This window comes from Pelophylax lessonae, assembly GCF_965119305.1.
Source record: "Pelophylax lessonae genome assembly, chromosome: 3".
In the NCBI taxonomy this organism is placed as follows: Eukaryota; Metazoa; Chordata; class Amphibia; order Anura; family Ranidae; genus Pelophylax; species Pelophylax lessonae.
Genome location: NC_138770.1, coordinates 437,097,105 through 437,120,558, shown reverse-complemented (window position 1 = coordinate 437,120,558; position 23,454 = coordinate 437,097,105). Strand labels below are relative to the sequence as shown.

At 41.1% G+C, this 23,454-nt stretch overlaps 1 protein-coding gene across 6 annotated transcripts in view; it reads left to right on the top strand.

The window, feature by feature from the left end:
* BCLAF1 (BCL2 associated transcription factor 1) overlaps positions 1–23,454 on the top strand; it is an 84,778-nt gene that overhangs the window by 31,944 nt on the left and 29,380 nt on the right. For 4 of the 6 annotated variants that reach the window (XM_082249714.1, XM_082249716.1, XM_082249715.1 and 1 more), the window contains exons 6-9: positions 9,600–9,705; positions 12,787–12,877; positions 13,953–14,125; positions 16,741–16,891. In XM_082249714.1, the coding sequence (XP_082105840.1) occupies positions 9,600–9,705; positions 12,787–12,877; positions 13,953–14,125; positions 16,741–16,891 (521 nt within the window). Of the gene's footprint in view, positions 1–9,599; positions 9,706–12,786; positions 12,878–13,952; positions 14,126–14,222; positions 14,396–16,740; positions 16,892–23,454 lie in introns of those variants that run through there. The other 2 variants (XR_014225018.1, XR_014225019.1) reach the window with 2 other exon arrangements.

Genomic DNA, 23,454 nt, shown 5'->3' with positions numbered 1-23,454 from the left:
TAGAAAGCGATTTATTATAGCAATGAATACAAAGCTTCCTGTGGCTGAGTCAGAGGCGAACTGATGATGTCGCAACTTCTGACTTAACCAATCAGAGGATGCTTTGTATTCATTGCTAGTATACATTGCTTTCTGTGAATTGCTGATCGCCATTCAGACGCTATTATGTTCTGGGTATGAAACAGAAAGGTCTCATCTCAAACCCAGAACAGCGCGGTATACAGTATACAGCCTCCAGGCTTTTTGGGGGAGATATATATATATATATTTTAATTGGTGACAGCTCCCACTTCTGCAGTCCTCACCTAGGCAAGGATGTCTCCCCTTGCCCCGCACCCTTCCCTCCCGCAGCATCCTGGGACATGTCAAATGTCCCAGGAGGCTGCAGGACCATTTACAGTGTGCCTCAGGAAGTCGCAGCTGGCTCCTGTAGCCAGGATGGTTGCGCTGGGAACCAGCAGCGGTAAGAACCAGCACTGGACTCAACGGAGTGGCAACACCTGGTTTTTGTTCTGCCAAACCTTTTGTCCCCTTTAATCTATTTTGGTCAGTTCAGAATGTTTATCATTTTATATACTTGTGTGGCATGTTTAGGAATTGGCATTCCCACTGACAAAAGGAAGACCAAGTTGCTTCATACATGTGCTCCAGTTTTACTAATCAACAAAGCCATGTACAGTATGTGCTGCAAAACTAATTACCTATTCTTTACCTATAGAAGTATGAAAATTTATTTTATCTTTATGTTCTAACTCTACAGTTGTTAACAGTATGTTAACTAGCCAAATGTAATAAATGCTTCCTTCCAATCAGGTAAAAGAATATGCCAGGTCCTGTATTGCTGTTAGATGCTAAATTTTGTGGGATATGGTTTAGAGAACAATGTAGGCTTTTGTGATGTAGGATAAGCTGGTTTCCTGAGTGCTACTGGTAGTTTTAAGCTTTTAGTTTTAATCAGATCTGTATTCAGATCCATAGTAAGATGTTACCTGCTGTAATCCTTTACCATGGAAAATCACAAGAAAAAAATATCCTAAAAAATAACAAATGTTTTGGTTTCCATGGGATTGTTTTAGGTTGGCTAACTAAACATCCCAACCTTTCTGACACTCCCTGCTTGAAATCTCATCCAGGGCACAAGATCGTTACTGGAACTGTTCAGAATTGTATATCTGTGTTCCTGACACAGCCTTCTGTCACAAACTGAATTAAACTGTTTTCACTTTAGCAAAAAGATTATTTTATTTTTTTAAAGCATCTTTAGGCAGGTTTCCCCTGCATCCAATTCGCATGTCAGGAGATTGTGACAGGCTCTCTATGGAACTGGTTCACAAAACTCCGGAGCAGCTCCTGTGTGTCTTCTGGTCTGTTTTTCAGGTCTGAATTTAGCCTAAAATTCAGACTGAAATCGGACCTGAAACTGAACAGGGACTCACTAGACCCTGCCGTGAGCTGCTTTGTGCGGCAGTGTGAATCCAGCCGTAAACTGATTGTAACGATATGAAGGAATGTATTACTGACTAGCTAGCTTCTTGCTGCCCTCCTGACCTAGAAATGCTAGTTGCCTGGTTGTCATTTTTTTTCCAATGGCTTCAATACTTTGTCATTAGACTGCAACAAGCCTACATCAGGAAAGTCAGAGCTCCTAATCTGCATACTTGGTCAGTGACTCTGAAAGTACTGAATCTATGGCAGCGTCTGTGCAGGTTTCCCTTTTAATAGTAGTGACTTAGTTGCCTCATCATACTGTTTAAGTGGCAGTTATTCCCTGAGCACAAAATTATGGAGTTGACCGTTTTTAGAGTCAGTTCTGGCTTGCACCTGTACTTCTGTTTTTTATTGCAAATTTGCATTTGATAAGCATGTGCTAATATTGTGATAGCATTTTATTCTCGAGTCTTTGCTTTCAGAAATCTATATACTGTTTAGGGGATTCGACTAATCATCACATCTAAAAATGTGTATTTTAATGTGTGCAAAAAAGGAAAAAAATGGATCTGGTAGTGAAGTGGTTTAGGCTCTGCATTCGGGCAAAGCTTTTTCTTTCTGATGGTTGAAGAACTTTTACCTTGAGAGAGGCCGCTACTTCAACGCAAAGAGCAAGGGTCCTTTTTTGCAGCTTCTGACAGGGGCAGGCTTTTCTTCTCAGGCTGTGGCTTCTTTTCGAAGAAAAACTATAAGATGTTGAACACCTTATTTTGCTTTGATGTGCCAAGAATGTTTTTAGAATTTAAACTGAAATCTCATTTGTGTTTTGGGCCTCATTGACATGGGTGTTGAGGCCTGTAGACCATGAATGGTCTGTGTGTTTACGTGGGGTATGTCACCAGATGCTGTGTGAAGTCAGCCTGTGTAGTTGTATAGCAGGTGTCTTCAAACTATGGCCCTCCAGTTATTCAGGAACGACAATTCCCATTATGGCTGTGAATGTCAGAGTTTTACAATGCCTCATGGGATGTGTAGTTCCGCAACAGCTGGTGGTTTGAGGATCCCTGGTGTATAGGGATGCAGAAACTGCACAGACACAACCGCTCATCCTAATTTAACAGACGTGCTGGTGAGTGACCCAGAACACACTGTGTGCGTGCCCATGTTAATGAAGCCTTATAGGTAGGAAAGTATGTAGTTCTGCACCAAAATACTCTCAATGTTTTTTTTTTTCTGTAAATGTATGCATAGCCCATAGCAAACAGTGAGAATCTGGGTTGACCGAAGTAAAGTGATTGCTTGTTTAGACTACTGCACTAAAACACACGGGAATTTATCAAAACTGAAGCAGCTATGCATAGTAACCATTCAGCTTCTATCCTCAGCTTGGTCAGTTAAAGTGGCTGTGAACCCTTCCAAATACCCAGTGAAGTGACTGGCCTCATGTCATACAGCAAGATTAAACAAATCCTTCTACATAAGTTGTATCTTTTATCTGCAGTCATCTGTTCAATGTGCTAAGAGCTGATGGGAGGGAAGTGACCCCCCCCCCCCCCCCTTCATACAGCACACATAAACAGAGCTGAGGCTGTCAATTAGCTAGAAATCCCTCCCCTGTCGCCTTTTTTTTTTTTTTTTTTCTCTTGGTTACGGGAAAACTTGTCAGAAGTGATTCATGCTGATAGCAGAGGAATCCCAACGCAGCAGACAGAAATATAGTGCTTCTAATTAGGACAAATACACACTATAGGAGGATTTGTTCATATTTCATGGCTGAGGTTTACAACCACTTTACATTTTGAAAATGGAAGACAGAAGCCAATTGGTTGCCATGCACATCTACCCGAATTTTAATAAATTCCCCTCATGCTGTGGGTCCAGAGAAATATTTTTTTTCCTTTAAATAATCTGGGGTAGTCACAGCTGTTGTTCACTGTTATTTTATGTGTGAATATAACCCATTTTGTTGACCATGACCTAGAAGTGCCCAGTGTTGATTTCTTTTTTATTGTGACTAGGTCCTGGAAAATGTTTTGAAATGGCACAATATAACCAAATAAAGTATACTGTTGCTGATGCAAAAAAATGCAAAATGGCCAAACATTCTGAATTGCTAGCTCCAAAAATTTCCTGAGTATACTGGAATTAAGCTTGAAGCCCTAGCCTTTTAGTGGCTTTTTCCAGGTGTATTACTTGATATTGAGACTTTTTCTGGATGCTGGGCGGTAAGTGGAAAAAGCTGTTTGTATTATCTGAAAGAGGAAAGCTTGCTTCACGTTTTTGTATTTCATAGTTCATGATATGTGTCTTCTGCATTGAACCAAGTCTTTCATTTGTTCTTACTATTAGATTTTTAGTAATGTGATCATTATGGGTGTACAATATACAGTATGTACAAAAAATGTCAATCAAAAAATTAGATCTTTGTCGGCTGGGAGAATGTAGTATACCATAATCTAAACCTAATGTCTGGTGTTTTTTATTTTTCCCTTGAAAAACATTTACTGTATGGATAGCAATGGGACAGTATGCGTTATCTATATACTGAACAAAACACATTAGCACATTAAAGTGATATTCAACCAAAAAGAAAACCCTGTAGTATTTTGCAGCTTACCAATTTTTTTTAGATGAGATGGCTGCATTTCATTTTTTTTTTTTTTTCACCTGGTACTCTGGCCAGTAAGTTTGTTTTTCAACAGCATATGCTGTCCTGCAAAATGTATCCATTAAGTTAGTTGAGACATACTATTTACCACTGACGGGTGCTTAGAATGATCAGCTTTTATACATATAAAACCTTTATCCCAAAAGGAAAAAAACTCACTAATTGTGTAGCTACAGTGTGAGTTGGAGTTCAGTTTCAATTTGTTAGTGTATCTAAATCTGCTATCAATATAAAACCCCCCTCCCCCAATTTAACAATGCTTTTGTCTACTGTGCCCCCTGGGCACCTTCATCCAGAATGGGGGCACTCTAATACAGGAGGTGTGTTAATGGCCAGATCACCGGGTGAAAACAGAGGGGAAAAAGCCCCCCAAAAATAGAAAACTAAAGCAGCCACCACATCTAATAATTTAATAAGCTGCAATAAATTATGTTTTTGGGTTTTATTACCGCCTTAAGCTGAAAGGCATACTGTTTAGATGGAGAGGTATTTCGGCCACTTGGGGAACTAATCACACAATTATTCATTCTATGTTTCATTTGTAAAAAGTAGACTGCATGGTGCCTGCAGAGTGCCAAAGAGTTCTTTCTGCTAAACACTGTAGATATTAGTAATCTTCTAACTTCATTATTTTTGAGTCACAATCTCAGATCAAGTATGCCAATAAGGGCCTCTGACTTTTCTCCAACTTTCCTAATCTGCACACTTTAACCAGGTCAATTACCTAAATGTATTGAAGCCAAAGAGTCAGCAATATAGTCAGGCAGCTGGCATTTTAGGAGAGGTCAGCAGTGGCATCCTCCATAGTAAGGTTGTTGTAGCTTAAAAAAAAAAACAATTTCTTGCATGGCTGTTGTAACAAATGTAGGTTAGCACACGTATTTCCCTTTTAAAAAGCTTCTACATTAAAGTTAACCTGCAAATTTTTTTTCTAAGTTTAGAAGTTCTGAGACTGTAATCCTTGCTATACTACCTAGTCGGTCACTAACCTGGCGCAAGCATGCAGGATGCAAATTTAGACTTAACTAACAACTGCATGCTTGCTCTGAGTCTGTCATGTACAAAGTAGTAAAACCACTGTCACGATAACCTCACAACCCACACCTTTGATAAGAGCACTCAGCCTGACTCGATTTTCCTTTCCACAACGCAGCGCTGTATGTAACTGAGGATACATACAAGTTTATACAGCGCACTCAGCAGGCACATCTGTTAGTAACAGGAATAGTTTGTATGGGCCAACCTGGCCCAAATTTACTTTTTAAAGTCAGTGGTATTAGACTTTAAGACCCTTTTCCCACGGGCATTCCGTCAGTCCTTATCTGTTGGATGAAAAGCAGACCGCAATGCATTATTTTGGGCAAATGGTTGATCATCTGTTTACATCAGTTTACATCTGCATCCGTACAGGCCCATCTTTTTTAAACTGATTAAAAGCCTATTTTTTTTTCCCGTTTTAAAAAAACAGAAGCGGACCTAAATGGATGTAAACCGCTGAACAATCTGTGTTTTGCATTCATTTTTTGGATTGGTTGTTAGGAGACGGCAGCTGCGGGCATCCTCCTTACAACCAGTTACTTATCTCTGCTCTCAGCAGAAGGGATGAGCAATTGGTTGTGAAAATAACTGTAAAGGGGTTGGGTGTTTTTGTTATTTTAAACACCTGTGTTATACTTGCTGTTAGGTGGTCTCCTGTTGGGGCTCCAGGCTTCTCCTCTTCTGAGTGTGCCCCAATAGCAAGCCGCTGCTGAGCTGTATGCATCCATTGACACATGCACAGCGTTGTTCATCCCCATGCTCTGGTCACAAGTTTTGACAGCAGCCTGTGCCTGACTTTGACTCTAATTGATGGCCTCCTTAACTGATGGGTGAGAAGAAACAGAGCTCCTGACTGCAGGAACCAGCAGAGATTTGTATAATAAAGTGCCTTGGGATTTGGGGCTCTTGGGGTCCTCTGTACATTTTATATATGCATACATGCAGAGACCACTAGGTGTCTGCTTTCCATATTTGCTACCCATGTTTCATTTTAAAGTTACCCTAGAAATTTTGATGCTTCTGGCTGCTTTCCTTGTCTTCTGCCTTTTTAACTTTAAAATGACCAGATTTGCATTAAAGTTGCATTAGTAACAGATTTAACATCCCAAATTAAGTGGTTACTTGTAAGGAAGTGGTTAATACTTAACTCTCCTGCCTCCCTTCAGCACTGGCTGAGAATCGCTCCAGTCAGTAGAAATGGGCCACTGAAGTCCAAAGGGAAGATACCACTTCTAGGAGTGTTGATCTGGTTCTCCGACTGCTTTCACCGGTCCCTCCTGCGAACTTTCACATCACTGCTGTTCTATTGTAGGTGTAGTAGGAAAGGCAGTTGTTCAATCCCTTCTTTACGGGCAAAAGCTTAATTTGGGATGTTAGATCGATGAAAAGGTTACGTTAGTTAGCTTCTGTTCAATACACTGGCCTACAAGGAGAAAGTCTTGAAAATGAAAGTAGCTAAATTTTACCAGAATCGGGTCGCTAATAAAGGAACATTTAAGTCCTGAGTAATAATTGGCTCCAGTTTCCAAGATACAGCTTCAGGTCAAAATTATTCAAAATTACGAGGGGGATGTGCGATTATGCTCCCTAACCTTTTCAGCAAAATGTGATCTAGCAATAAGAATGGTGCCGCACCAATCCTAAATGCATCTTTATTATATTGATACCAATAACCTAACTTTCCATTCATTTATTGTGTTTTCATGTAACCTTTTTCATGTTCCCTTCAGACCCTTGGGACTGCGAAAGGCATAGACTTTTTTCTTCTTGTTTAGCCAATGCCGCAGATAAGTTGCACATGCAATGCAACAATAAGGGGGCCCAACTCTTGTCCTGATCCCTTATTTTGCATCTAAATTGCAGGTGGAATGCATTTTTTACCACAGCTTGTCGTCCTGCACTTTGAGATGCAATTGTAACCTCCCCACAAATGTAGCAGAAGTTATCTGCATTTACACAGTTTCTAGGCACCTGGGCTTCTGAGGGAAAATATCTTGCAACTGTTCCTTGGAAATGTTAGGCAATAATACACAAGCCATCAGATGTAACTGTATGATGCGTAGATCTAACTAAGACAAACGTACCTTGCAATAAAAGAACAATTACAGTTAGATAATCTTCAGTCTCAAAGTGCAGATAAATTTATACACTTCCATGTGGTACCATTTTAATTGTTCTACCGTACTTTGAGAAGTTACGTGGCATCATCATCAGACACCTCCCTCCCTTGTAGGCAAATACAATCGCCTATGTATAAATCTTTATTGTGAAATATCTTGAAAAATTTAGTCAACCAGAACCTTTATCACCTGTTTTCTAATTCATCTAATCAAAATATGTAAGTGTAAATATTTGTATATATGTAAAGAATTAGCACATTTTATCTTGGAGGTCAATAATTTCCCAAAATTTGTAGACCAGTGTTGTATACAAAAATTATTCACATTAGGCAAAAAATAAGAATAAGCTGCTAGCACACCATGACATTTTTCAAGGCAACCAATGTGTAAATACGAAGTGCTGCACTAAAAAATTAAAGTAGAAGTTCAGCCAGCGATGAACACAAAATCTACTTGCAGCCACATTCTAAAAGGAATCTATCTAACATTGTAAAGCAAAAATTGCTATACATTTTCTGAAGCCGATCTGGGTCGGCTTTAGCGGCGAATGCTGTGTGCAGGAGACAGCAGACAAGGGCTGTAAAATGCCTGGGAAGTGATGTCACCCACAGACTTACTATGGGGCTTCTGTTGGCTGCCTCTCCTGCACACGCTAACACAGAGAAGCCATTGCTGACAGCTAAGCGTGGGACCAGAATTGAGCAGTTGCAGAAAGGTTAAGTATAGCATTTTTTGATTTGCAGGGCTACATTAGTTTAAGAATGTGGCTCAGAGTAAATTTAGGTTTTGGCTGAACTTCTACTTAAGAGTGAAACAATTTATGTAAATAGACCATATTTAAAAGTAAAGTCCGTAAAAATCAATGCAGGTAAACAAAACGTTGTCTTACTGTGATCACCCATCTCCTTTCACCATCACCAAAAATAATTTTATAAATCTGTTTACCAGATTCGTATGACTCTTACATAGGAGTCAAAAATGCTTTTATATCAAATCCGCATCGCAGGCTCTAAATGTCTCCCTCAGCAGGAAAATAGTCATCCCCTGCAGATATTGCAAGCATGATTGCCTCACAAATCTAAATCCATGCATGCAGGTAGGTACCGGTAAAGAGAATCAAATGCCCACATAGCGTAAATCCTCAGCACTTTATTAAAACATTTAAAATTTGCATTCATTAAAAGCAAACAGCGCTGTATGTAGAAACCTCAAATGAACAAACTCTGACCTTCGACATGTTTAGTCATGGGTGACGTTTCCCAGACACTGACTTTATTTTCACATTTCATATGGACGGTTTGCATAAGTTATTTCACTCTTAATTTTTTGCGCAACGCTAAGTATTTACAGTCTGTCTGTTTTCTATCACCATTCATAAATAAAGGAGACGGTAAAAGAAACAATAAATGCTGCTTACAATTTATATATTAAACGATTGCTAATCTATTGCTGAAATTGCTAGTTGCCTGGCTTTAATACTAAATGCTTTGGCTTTGATATTTAAATTCTGTCCCATGATCTGTATCAAGAATATTATCTTAAATAGTCAATTTCTTACTTTGAAAGAGTGAATTAAAGCTTTGAAGCCACAAAAGCATAACGGTACTGGCCATTTTCAAAAAGAGATCTACTGTTTTAGCCTATTATTTCATGAGACACATCGGCCTGCCATTGTCAACCCCCACCTTAAGATGTTAGTACATTGACCAACTGGGTTAAGTAAGATTTGCTCACCTGCATGATTGTTCCAGGTAAGAAACACATTGATATGTAAAAGGATACATATAACAGCCAGGAAAAATACATAAGGCCTCTCTACCGTAGTTGTTTAAAATCTATCTTGCTGGTCACGACAAAAACTGTCAAGCTCAATCTATTGATATTATTGGGCATGGGTAATTGGACAAAGTGTCGGGAGCATAATGCTATGTATATTTTATTTTTGTACTAACAATTGATCTTTTTTTTTTTTTTTTTTTTTTTTGTGGTTTTATCAGTTTTTTTTTTTTGGGGGGGGGGGGGGGGGGGTCTGTTTACTGTAATGTAGCCTTTACACATGTAACTGTCTGGTTGCTTTGGTAAACATGGTTGCTTGTAAGATCTGAACCATAAAGTAAGCCCTATTTATTATTTATTTTGGTATAACAAACATTTAAAACGGAGGGGAATAGGATGTACTTTTGTTATTTAATTGTTTTCCCCTTTGTGTGCGTGGTGTGTGTGGGTTTTTTTTTTTTTTGTTTGTTACCAAGGTACAATATATCTACGCAAGTGACACTGTATGGAATGTGGCTTTGTGTTTGAGGTTAGGTAACTAATGAGGTAGTATTTCTTCTCCACAACAGAGCATTATTTCAAAGGTGAAGGAAAGACCCTTAATGAGAGGTTTGCAGAGTATCAGACAGTCACAGAGGGGTGTGCGGTCCGTCCAAAAAGTCCTGAGATACACAGGTATGTGTGTATGTACCTATTCTCTTTAAAGTGGAAAAGTTTTCATGCAGTTAAGGTGTGAAGAACGAGCCCTTAATGTTAAAAATGTTAATAAACAAACATTAACATGTTCAGTAACAGATTTGTGTCAAATTGTGTTTATTTTGCAAAACTTTAAATGTTCAAAATATCGGCCGATACTGATATGCAATGGCCAAAATATCGGTATCGACAATGAAAAACCAATAGCAGTCGATCCCTAGTTTGCAACCACTTTTAAGCTGCACGCACGCCCATTTAATATGTTTGGGCTGTTTAACGCAGTGCAACATCCATGATTCCTTTGCGAATCACCTGCTTTCAAAAAAAAAAAATGCAGCAATGGGAGGAGTACATAAATGTCAACTGCTTTGTCATCGCCTTCCTAGCACATGGTTGAGAAGCATACAGCTGGGGACAGGAAGTGTTTCTCTCTCTCAGGAGGTGTGTAGACAATTGGGCTTGCACTGTCCAGGAAAAATCTATATGAAAAGTGGTTATCTGACTAAAGCTGCTATAGAAGATAAAGGATAGCTACTCTGTTGAAAGATTCGGTTTAGCACATGATGGTATTTTTGGATAACCATCCTTTTTATGTGTGTTGGGCAATTCTATTTACCAGCAACATTTTTTCATTGAACCCAAACTACAGTTTGTAGAAGAGGTGCCGGACTTTAGTGAGGTGCACGGTGGGATTTGCCATGCATCTCATTCCCGGTTTCAATAAAAATAAAGTAAGGGTGGGACTTTATATGAGAGGCAGGACAAAAATAACATATTTATTGGTACATACAGAGATGTGAACATGTCATATAAAATGTATAAACACCAAGATAAAAAAACTAATAGATGGCCACCAATCCAGGTTCATGAAAACCAACATAGCAAAAATGGTGATGGGTAAAAGGAAGTAAATTAAGTCCTAACATCTGCAGACTCAACATGTTTTGTGGACTCGATTCGCCACTTCCTCAGGAGTGCATATATAAAAAATGTATTGCGACTCTTGCAGCAACTGGCAATGGAGGTGGAGGCATGATCCCGGGTGTCTTCCCCCAGGAGCTGAGGGCGGACAAGGTGAAAAAACCCCACACACAGGGAGGAGTATGGGTTGAATTGCATAAAGTAGTGCCATGGCGCTTAGTGTTGCCGCGGAGTTCCCACCCATATACACCGACGCGACGCTGGGCTCAGTGTCCGGCGGCCTCTGACGAAAGCGGGGCACACTTGTTTTTGGAGTCTGTGATCCACTCCTTCGAAACTTTAATTTGCTACTAGCACTACTTTATGCAATTCAACCCATACTCCTCCCGGTGTGTGGCGTTTTTTCACCTTGTCCGCCTGCCTTGTGCGCCCTCAGCTCCTGGGGGAGACACCCGGGATCATGCCTCCACCTCCTCCATTGCCAGTTGCTGCAAGAGTCGCAATACATTTTTCATATATGCACTCCTGACGAAGTGGTGAATCGAGTCGACAAAACATGTTGAGTCTGCGGATGTTATGACTTCATGTACTTCCTTTTACCGATCACCATTTTTGCTATGTTGGTTTCCATGAACCTGGATTGGTGGCCATCTACCAGTTTTCTTATCTTGGTGTTTATACATTTTTATATGACATGTTCACATCTCTGTATGTACCAATAATTATGTTGTTTTTTTTGTCCTGCCAACCTTGTCATGTCTCTCATATAAAGTCCCAACCTTCCTTTTATTTCTATTCAAACTACAGTTTGAATTTTCCAGTTCTTGCATTTTCTAGAACACCTTCCAAATCACTGAGTCATTCACATTAGCCTTTACACTGAGGCAGCTTACAATCCAGTGTCTCTACCACAGTCATACACCTCATAGGGAGGTTTAGGCTGAACACAGTTAACCATTGGCACCTACTGAAAAGCAGATGTATAAAGCCTGCACAAATGCAGGGAGAACATCCAAACTCCGCACAGTGCTGTAAGACAGGAGCCCCAATTACTAAGCACCATGATGCTGTGTGCAACTTTGCACGTTGGGGTGCAGTACAATTGTAATATGTCTTCAGAAATATATACCGGTACCTCCTTTTTGCATTTTGAAAAATGCTTGGTAAGCACTGTCCACAAAGAGTGATTTTTGTTGAGATCCTGTGGACTGAGTCAACTGTTATCTGCTGATATCTCTCTTGAGGCCCATATCTTTGACATAGTTGTTATACTGGGATATGTCCGCTACAGCTGAGCTTCCACACCACCTGTGCATTCTGTGTATCAAGATGAAAGATGCATCCAGTAACTGTGCAGACTTGGAAACGTGAGCAATAGTGTTACCACTGAAGTCTCCTAGAGATAAAATCTAGAATTCAAACCTTCAGAGTCTCCCCAAAATAGTTAAACATTTTCATGTTACCATTTAAAGACATTCTATTTACTTAGCATTTTAATTCTGTTTGGTAAAACGTTTTTACAGTGCATGAAGGAGTGATGGTAGATTTCCTTGGTTGGACCATGGACAGATGTAATGACTTGACAGTGAATCAAATCTTGCCTCACTGTGCCTAAAACTTAATGTATAACTATAGGCAAAACTTTTTTTTTTTTTTTTCATTTGGATAGAGTAAGGGAGGGTTATACCTCCTATCTGATTTTTTTTTTTTTTTTTTTTTTTTTTTTTTCCATCTGTGTCCCATTGCAGAGATTTACCTTCACTTCCTGTTCCATAGCCAAACGGGAAGTGAGAGGAGGTCCCTGCAAATTAAGGGAATTCCTTGGGGACCCCATGTCACCGATACTAGTGTCCCCATTGGAAGACTATTACTTTTTTGGGGGCAACCCAAAATTTGTGATTTTCTTTTACTTTCAATGATAATGGTAAACAAACAAGATAAATGTAGAGGAAGAATCTCTTTAACAGGGGCACAGACAGTAATAAAAACTGGCAAGCATTCTAACTCCTTACTCCATCCAAAAAAAAAAAAGTTTTGCCTTTATTTATACTTAAAGTCTCTTGAATGCCAGGCTGATAGCGGCGGAGTATGTTATGGATAAATGTGTTTTTTTCTTTTTAATGTATTCCGTTGCTACAGGAAGATAGATTTGTCTTCTATGGTCCAGAGAAAACCGACATGTGTTCAGAATGAAGAACAAACCTTGGTTGTAAAGGAAGAGCATGTAAAGGTATACATTTTATGCATTTTTGTTAATCCTGTGTCTGGTCATTTGAAAAAGAAATGGCTTTGTATAGTATAATTTTTTTTGCATGAAAGATGCCTAAAAGCTAATTTCTCTTAAGTGTATTGCTTAGAACTCATCACATAATCACATGAATAATAGTTTATTTAAATTTGCCACATAAAACCACATTTCAGACAACTGTTTTATTTCAAGGACTATAGCTTACCTCTGACTCACTCATCTCAAATGCTAAACAAGCAATAAAGTAGCCAGGAGGCTCTTTTGCTTTCCTGCAGATCGTTGCTTCTAGGTATTGGTGGTTCTGATCTTTGGCAGGTAGGTCCTTTGATTGACTGACTGCTTAGCTGCTTCTTAGACCTCCAAGGTAGCAATCTACTGGAAAGCCAAAGACCTTTTTTTAAGCCTAAGGTATATTTGTTCAGTTCCTGGCAGTACTGTATATTATTTTACTATAATATGTACACCAGAAGTGTCCTATAAAAAAAATAAAAAAATAATGAAGTGTCTATGGGTAAAATTCAGAATTGAATAAGACAGTTGATATTTAAATAGATGTTTTTTTTTTAACCTACATGCCAGTCATTGTCTATTAGATGCTGGGGCCCAATTAGTTGTGTATGTAATGCCCATGATCATCTTATTCCTATTAGCATTGCTGTTCTGCATTTCTGTAGTTAATCACTGCTATCAAGTTTAAAATTCAAACGCTGTATAGAACGTCTGTAAAAATGAAATACAAACTATAGAGATGTTAGAGTAGTGCATAGTAACCTGTTTACTACGCTAGATTTATATATATTTTTTGCAAAATACTCTTCTGACTTACCATGATTATGCTGAAAGAACTAGCAAAAATGAACATTTCCACCAACAAATTCTAAAAATCTGTCAATATTTATAGGCAAATTAGTTACAATGAGCAATGCCATAGTTCTACCCACCTCCCCTATGTACACTTCATGTAACTTGCTGGATCACTTCTCTATTTTAATTGGTCAAACCAAAAGTACAGAATATGATGGGTACCAGATCACATAAACCCTTACAATATTTACAGGTGGAAAAAAAGCTAAAGAGACATGACAACTCAACCGATGTAAGGAGTGATCGCAAGAAGGAGCACAGTAAAGAACGAGGGGAATCAAAATGCTCCCGGGAATCAAGTGATTCTCGCAAGCGAGAAAAGGCGCAGAAAGACCTAAAAGAATCGAAGATCTTCAAGGAAGAGAGGTAGGTTGACTGCCTTTCATACCTAAAACTGTGAATGCTTTACTTTCCTATTCTAAAAGATTTTTAATGCCAACAACCACAATTGTTTGTTTTACAGCAAAATTGTATTTGTCTTTTACACGACTAATGGTGGATGAGGACAAAAACTTTGGAATAGCAAGCTAACTGAAAAAAAATATGACAAATTATTGTGTCCTATTGTCCAGGCTGCATCAGGAAGTTGGACTTCAATGCTGTGCATTTCTAGAACTCGTTTGTGTAAGAACTCTGGTTCATTATGCTTGATTCCGCACTTTTTCCACTCATGACACCACAGTGCAAATCGCAGATTGCTGAGGTTTCTAAATGCAACATATTTCAAAGAAAGAAATGTTGGTGATGAGTGCCTTGAATTCTGTGCATTATTTAAAGAATTATCTCTAGACATTTAAAAGTCTTGACTTTCTCGGTGGACCCAGTGCACATAGCGCTTGGTCCTGTTTGAATCTGTGCAATGGTTTTGAAATAAAAAATTACATTTTTATTTCTGTCTGTGTTGGCTGTAGTTTCACTCCAGGCTGAAACCTAGAGCTCTCTGACCAGGCTGCTCAGCAACCACTGCATAGATTTGAATGGGACGAAGTGCTCTGCGAATTGGACCAAGGTCAACAAGGGTTTTAAACTAGGGACTTTTATAGACCATTAAAATATTTATTTTTTTGGTATTCCCCCTTTTTTTTTTTTTAATTTGACTTGCATTTAAAGATCTATTTGAATGGAAACCATGCTGTTATAAATGACATGCAAAATATGGGGTAAAGATGGTGCATCCTAAGCTGTAAACCTCAGTTTATATTGCGCACTGTTAGTATGATGAACTTCAGGATCCATAGGTGCTGGGAAGTACTGTGTATACAAAAAATCAAGAACCGTAAAGGAACAGTTATTTTTATAGCAGCTGACTTAATTTTAAAGGTGCAAGCTTGTCATCCTTTTATCCATTACCTTTTAACTACTAGGTGACTCACATATTTGAAACAAGCTTGAGTATATTGGTGCTGGGATCATTTATATACGTATGCATTTTACAGAATAGTAAATAAGTAGTAAACTTAATACTAGAACCTGTACCTTTTTTAAAGGCATGTCTGCATTTGCAACTTCAGTAATTGATAACTGTCAGGATCACTTTTAAACTACACAGCTGTGAGCGAAGAGCATTTCTTGCATTAGGTAGTAATACACTAATGGTCAAACTGTATTTTAGGTTGGGTTCCACAAATTATTGGAAATTTAGTGTTCATGCCAGTGGTCATTACGAAGTGGGCATAGGTTACCTGCCTTCCAGAATTTGTCTAAGCCTACAGACTGCGCTTTTCCTGTCCCATTGAGTGTACCCCTAAAGGCAACTGATTGCATCATGGCTCAGAACTGTCACCATTTTGGAATCAAATCACTCTGTCCTGATTTCCTCCTCAGTTGACCCTCATTTTGGTCTTCTCTAAAGACCTTGAAAATATTTACTATTGAACTATCCAAGAATGTTCTACTACACCAGCTTTTCTCAACCTTTTTAACATTAAAGAACCCATGGAAAAACCTTTTGTCTTTGGGGAATCCCTGCTAATTGTTATATTTACATCCTGACAAATATAGTAGTGGGATGGTCTGTGTAAAGAATATTCCTTATTTGTGTGGTCATCTGGAGGATTTCACCTGCTACAAATAGTTAAAATTTAATTGGTATCAGTGGTCACTCACCTGAGAGGCAGGTATCACTTATGCTCAAGGAGCACCTTGCAACCTCTGGAGGAACCCTAGGGTTCCATGGAACCCTTGTTTGAGAAACCCCGTACTACACTAAATATGTAATCCGTCCTCTTAATGATTGTATTTCTGTTTTGAAAAGCCAGTATAAAGCTGCCCCTCCCAAGCAGTTACCGGTTCAGGTACTTATTCTAGTTTCATTTAAAAAAGTAATTTTAACAAATCTAAAACTACATAAGCACTTAATGAAAATCCATTACAATTTGCCCATAAGCACAAAATATTGGGAAACGTTTTAGTCTTGTGTAGCTGATTTACAGGCTGATTGCAGTTTTGTCATTTCTGGTATATACAGATCCATAGGGTCATCAATACTTGATAATGATCCTACATTGCCAAATCCAATTTTAATAATACTGTATCAAACAGACAGTTTTAACAAATGTACTTTTTTTATGTGACATCTCAAAAGTCTGAGGGTATTGTATGGTGATAATACTTTTGTAACTTACTAAGAGGCAGAGCTTTGTGTTTGCAGCCTTGCATTTACGTGTAGTGCGGTTTAGACGTAACTTTTACAGACCTTGTTACTGTAAATCACTTGGAAAACAGTCTATTCAAATGTTATATTAAAGTGTGTTACTAAAAGGATATCAATAATCACAATTCCTAAATATAGAGGTAAAAATTACTGGGCTGTGCCCTAGCCTGTTAACCTGTACATTTAGTCTTGTATTTATGCTCAGTTAATGGTATAGTGGATAATATTTCCAAATATCTGCTTTTTTTGTCTTTTATAGTTATGTGTTTTTTTTTTTTTCTTTCACTTTTAAGATTTGCTTTTGTATGTGTTTCCTTTTCTATTGCAGCAAAAAGAGAAAGGAGAATGAACCCTCTCTTTCTCTATCAGATGATGAGAAGGACAGTAAGAAGGAAAGCAGGGATGAAGAGTTCAAAGGTCCCTTGGAGCCCAAAGAATATGCAGGTTTTCAAGGAATCGGCAGGCCCAGAGGAACGTTTGTAAGTTGGCAAAGAACCTGTAAAATCGGTTGAATGGCTTATTATACAAATTAGAGTATTGTAAATTCATAAATATTTTGTGGTCTGTGAAGTCAGCGGTTAACAGATGGCTACGATAAGTTAGATGTGGGTATTTTAGACGATTACCCACACATGCTTTTATCAATTTTTTGTGTTGAGGGGATAGAACACCAGTATGTGTATGTATCAATCTGGTTATGCATTTAAGTGCATTATTATTGCAGATCATTTACTTATCAGACATTGTTGCTGTAAGGTTTGTAAAAGCAAAACTTATAACAGGGGCCGATGTGTTTGAGCCCCTGCAGCTGTACCCTCCTTGGTTACCTTGCTTGAAAGACAGACTGTTCATGCATCCCAATACACAACCTCTGTTGCAGCAGTACCCTCTAGTTATAGATGAAAACTGTTTCCTGTTATTTACAAACCCATAAACTGTGTTCACGTCACAAATAACACTGGCAGTATTTGTCATATTTAAGCTGTTTTTTTTTTTTTTTTTTCGTTTTTCGCTCTTGGGAAATAAACCATCCAAAGTGGTAATAGGAATAAACAAATAGGAAATCTCTTAATTTGTTAAAAATGTTAGTCTGGAAAAAAAAAAAAAACACCAATGCAGCCACCATGGCTAAGGTCTGATAAGTTGCAATATATACAATGTTTGTTTTTGGGCTTAGTTATCCTTTAAAACCAACTTTTTTATGGTTTTATTCATAGGTTTCCACCTCTGCTGGTCTGAGGGTCGTGTGGCACAAACACACACCTGACCATTTCCTACATGTTTGATTTCAGTAAAAAGTCAGGCATAAGGGCTCCTTCACACACTGTGGGGACTGGTGTTTTTTTCAGCACTTACAGGCCAGATAGAAAATAATTGTTTTCTATGTGCCCTGTTTACATTGCAACTCAGCCAACAGGTAGCCTTCTGCCGAAGCAACAGAGAAAGGCACAGGACTGCTATGTGGAGACCCAGATGAAGTCATTTTGTGAACTTTATGTAAAGTTAAAGAAAAAAGTAAACTCTGTGCTAAAACACACCTTATACTGCACCCTCACCACAGTTCAATGCAGCAAAACAAAAACCTGACAGCTGCTTGCACACTATAAAATGGAGCGTTTAGCATGTAGCCAATGTGAACAAGCCCTCATACATCTGGTGCAGATATTGTAAAGTTGTTCTGTATTTAGATTCTCTGGTATTCCCAGTGTATGGCAGCACCCGAGTTCAGTTTAAACCAGCTGGCAAGAGTTTCATTCCCTCTGACCCCCTGCTTAGTACACCCCCCGTTCATCATATACAGTATAAACCTTTTAACCTTTTTGTTCAGCATTTTTTTTCCCCCTTTTTTTTTTTTTAATTAAAAAAGCAGAACTACTCAAAATGTACACCCATAAATCTGCAGTTGTTCCTATCTACACTGACATTTCATATCTTAAAACTAGATGGCAAGGTATTTAAAACAGGAGTTAGATGTGTGTGACTTCCTAGATAAACATTTTCACAATTTGTGATTTAAAGTTTGCATGAAGGTAGTGGCTGCTTTAACTTTTTGCTGGAGCCAGCCTGTTGGAAGATGTTACATTTTATGCACACAGTTTGAACTACTGTAATATTAATTCTAGTTTTCTCTTCGATCAGTTTTTAGGTGAACTTATATTAAGGGCTCTTTCACACGGGCGGTCCGATCAGATCTGCCTGTCAGTTTTTTAGGCGGATCTGATCGGATCCTCCATGCAGCTCTATGGGGCAGCGGGTGTCAGCGGAGGTCACCTCCGCTGACACCCGCTGACATCCGCATCCGATCCTGTGCTGAAATCTGGACGGATGGAAACCCTATTTTTCCATCCGTTCAGTAATCGGAGCGGAGCGGATCTGATGAGAACGGACAAGCGGTCCGCTCTCCTCCGATCCCCCATAGAGGGCAGCGGATGCTGAGACACCTCCCTCTCCGCTCTGCAAGCGGAGACGGAGCTGTCATCCGCCCGGCTCAGCGGGGATCGCGTATCGATCCCCGCTGAGCAACACGGATCCGCCTGCGGAGGCGGACCGTGTGAAAGAAGCCTTAGAATGTCTGCTTTGAGGGCAGTTTCACATTGAAATCATGCAAGATCTGCAACAGTTTTCAGCCTCTAAATTTGAACTGGCTAAAATTAAACTGAAATGTATTAAAAGTAGTGCATGCACTACTTTTTAAAAAAAAAATACACTGCAAGTAGATTGCATGGTACTGTGGTACAATGCGATCTAGTGCAGGCAGAAGCATTGTGCATCTAGATTACATGGTAATGCGGTATATTTGCCACCTGGTGCGTGCAGACACATTGTGTTTTGCGATCTGCGTTTTTGAGTTGTCTTTAAGAAAACATTGACACCCGTAGCAAATCACACCCCCCCCCCCCCCCCAGTGTGTTTTGAATGCAGTGCAGGAAGCGCACACGGAACGTGGGTTTCTTGTACAGTGACCTGGTCTGTACAGACCCTAAACAAAAAAAAAAAGAAAGAAATCCTTTCTACACATTCCCAAGCTGGTTTTGACAGGTATCGTTCCACTTCTGGCTGACTTCAACGCAGCAACCCCATCCGGAAGTTCAGCCCCCTCCTCCTTCCCCAGCTGCCGGGTCATTCAGAAAGCACAGGGTGCTTTGTGCATGCACAGTAGGGGACTGGCTGTGAAACCACAATTCACTGCCAGTTTCTATTACCCGAGATGGCTTCCATTACCCGAGATAGGAGAGGCAGCACCCCGAGAGCCGATTGAAAAATCGGCTCGAATTAAGACCCTGCCGGATAAGTGGACAAGTAAGTGTCCTAATATTAGAAGTCAGCAGCTACAGTATTTGTAGCTGCTGACTTAATTTTTTCAGAAAGAGCCTGGAGCTCTGCTTTAAAGTAGGTGGTCAAGTCGCATATGTAAATCACTTGCATACTCTCTGTATTAGGAAGATATATAGCACAGTATGTAATTTAAAAAAAAAAAAATTATAATCCTAAATACCTTCTCGCACAACTCTGCTGTGCGGCCATGTGACCTCCCTCCACTCTCCTTCCCTGATGTGAGGAGAGAAGTGGGAGGGACTGAGATTCCCCTCTCACGTATGCCAGCCAGCAGAGAGGTCACGTAACCGCCCAGTGCCGCTGTGCAGAAAGTTATTTAGGATTATAATTAAAAAAAAAAAAACTGACATACTGTGCTTTACATTTTTATAAAACAGAGGGGATTCAGGTGGTTTTATATACATTCCAGCCACAGAGGAATAACGGCAGGAGGGGTGGGGGGAGTACATTAGCTCACACAACACAGACTACTGAGCTGACAGGGTGGGAGGGGGAGAGTGAGAGGCTGATCACACAGCGGGATTACGAAGGTTTACCCACTTAAGAACCAGGCCTATTCCTGACACTTGTTTGCAAGTTAGTATTTTTTGCTAGAAAATTACTTAGAACCCACAAACATTTTATTTATATATATATATATATATATATATATATATATATATATATATATATATATATATATATATATATATATATATATATATATATATATATATAAAATATAATTTCTCTTACGTCCTCCGACAGTCGCCGCCACTCCATATTCATCACTAATGGGGTTATTGACCTTTGTTCCGTAGGAGTAGCTAGGCAACAAAATAGTTAATATCAAAGCTTTTAGCATATCCCACCCCTAGGGGGTGGTCCCCTCAGTCAATACCTCCCTGCTCCCTGCATTCCCAACTCAGTTTCTAATGCCTAGCTTAGGAGTAGGCTGGCTGTTCCTGTGCTGGGGCTCTCAGTCTCAGCTTCTTTTCTCTTTTTGATTTTATTTGGAGTTTTTTTCTCTTTCTTTTACTTAGCTGTTTATTTTCAGCATTAGTTAGCTTCTTCTGATGAAGATGATCATGCGGAGCTGGGTCTCGGTCTGGCCACCCTGGATCCCAGGGCTCAGGGCCGGGGGCTTCCCAGCCTGCCATCGAGCGTTCAGCACAGGTTTCCCTGGCACATTGAACGACCCATCCCTGTTCGCTGCAGGGATGCTATCTGTGAGGTGGCTACCTCACTGGACGCCATTGCGGTTTCGCACCGCAGTTCCATTGCGTCACGGCTGCGACACTCCCTGTCCTCAGTACAGCGGTTTGGTCGCTGGAGCAGGCTCCCCACGCCATCCGGACTGGTAAGTGTATCTCTATGTGGGGACCTGTCTATTGGGTGTCAGTCTGGGACTGTGTGACCCTGCATGTCTGTGTGGCTGCTGAGCTCCCTGTCAGTTCCTGTGTGGAATTCCTGCCTGTGTGTGGGCTGCGAGGGGGGGGGGGGGGCTCTCCTGCTCTGCTGAGTGCATACTTGAAGAGGTCTGGTTTTGGACATGTGCGGCGATCGCTGCGGCTATCCGTCATTTTTTTGCGGCAGAATGATGGTGGCCGGGCCTGTGTGGTAAGGCGCAGCGTTTTGGCGCCAAACGCCGCCATTTTAGCGGCGATCGATCAGGCCACATGTGCGGCGCCATTTTCTATTTGCCTATGGAGTCCTCAGCCGAGCGGCCATGTTTGTGTAGCCTTGCATAGGCTTCATAGGGGCGGTCAGTCTTGCATCACTTCCTTTTGCTCTGGGACAGCGATCGGTGCAGCAGCCTGTGTGATCTCTCCAGGTTTTACCTTTCCATTTTCCTGTATTCCTTGCCTAGTTTTCTTATCCCTGTGGGGGTCGGTGTATTCAGTGGGTGCGGTGGGCTACGCTCGCCGCGATCTTAAAGGGGCAGTACTCCTTTTTTCCTAATACTACTGGGGCATGGATTCTCAGGATTGCAAGTTTCCTCCCGCCTTGGTGGGGGGGCCAAGGGGCTGCTGCTTCCCCTGAGGGGGCTGATCTGGCTACTATTGTGGCAAATTTGGCTGCTCAGGTGCGGATGCTGGTGGCTGATCGATCCACAAAATGGCCCAGTGTGTCAATTTCCTCTGATTCAGAGGGCGATGGGGCTGCTATGGCTGGAGTGCCCTTCTCAGGGTCTCACTCATCCCTAGACCTTGTGGGGTCTGAGGGGGAGGCTGAGGTGGAGGGGGTTGATAATTCTCCCCCTGGCTCGTCTGAAGAGCTTGCACTCATGGATGAGTTGGGTGCTTCTATCAAGCAAACGCATTTGCAGGATGAACCATGTCCTCCTGTTTTAATGTCCTCTTAGGGGACGCAAAGGAAACGCAAAACATCGCAGGTTTTTCCTTGCTCTGCGGAATTTCAGCGCGCGGTTGATGAGCAATGGCGCAATTTAAAAAAGCCTTTTGCTGTGCCGAGTAGGTTCAAGCTGCGTTATCCATTTACGCCCGCCACGGATGAGCGCTGGTGTGTGCCGCCTCAGGTGGATCATGCGGTGGCGATTTTAAATAAATCCACTGCGATCCCGGCTGAGGATACCCCGGTGTTACGGGACCCTACGGACAGGAGATTAGAGTCTCTGGCCCGTCATTCTTATACGGTTGCTGGCTCTATGCTGAAGCCGATTTTTGCTTCCATTATGGCAGCCCAGGCTATTGCGGATTGGACGCAGGTGCTCAGGCGCACCCTGGTGGCTGTCTCTGCCCCGCCGACAACTTTGGCTATGGTGGATCAGATTCATCAGGGTGTCATGTATTTGTGTGATGCGGACTTGGATTTGGTCCCTTTTGGCTGCGCGTCTTTCAAGTGTGGCGGTGTTGAACCGTCTCCTGATATGGCTGAAATGTTGGTCGGTTGACCAATCTTCTCCCAAGACTTTGGCTAATTTGCCCTACGCGGGATCTCGCCTTTTTGGCGAATCTTTGGATACTCTGATAAAGGGTATTTCTGGGGGTAAGAGCACTCTCTTGCCCCAATCTCACAAGAATAAGTTTGTTCGTGGTAAGAAGAGTGCTTCGTTTAGGCCCTCTCAGGGGTCCTTTCGTGCCTTTCGGTCGCACTATAAGGGCAAGCCCTTCAAAGGCCAAGGCTCCCAGAAGAAGCCGTGGGCGGGTAAGCAGAAGTCCGGCCAGTCCGGATCCGCTGCCCATAACCATGCGGCCTGAGGGGGCGCCCTCACCCGTTTTCTGGGGTGGGGGTAAGTTTGCTCGGTTTTCTCCAACCCTGGCTGGACCGCGTTCGGGACAGGTGGGTTCAGGAAATCGTTCGATCTGGATACAAGATCGAGTTTCTCGGCCGGCGGGCAGATTTTTTCCCCTCAAACCTTCAGCTGACTCCGGAGCGCTTGCAGGATCTGCACCTGGCGTTGCGGGACCTGCGGGCCCAGGGAGTGGTGGTTCCGGTGCCTCATCGGGACAGATTTCGGGGGTTCTATTCCAATCTGTTCACTGTGCCCAGAAAGGAGGGCAAGGTTCGTCCGATTCTGGACTTGAAAGCTCTGAACCACTTTGTGTGGGTTCGCAAGTTTCGCATGGAATCCCTGCGCTCGGTGGTGGCTGCCCTGGTTCCGGGGGAATTCATGGCCTCCATCGACTTGAAGGATGCATACCTTCACATTCCCATTTTCGAGGGTCACCAGAGGTACCTTCGATTTGCCATTGCGGAGGATCAT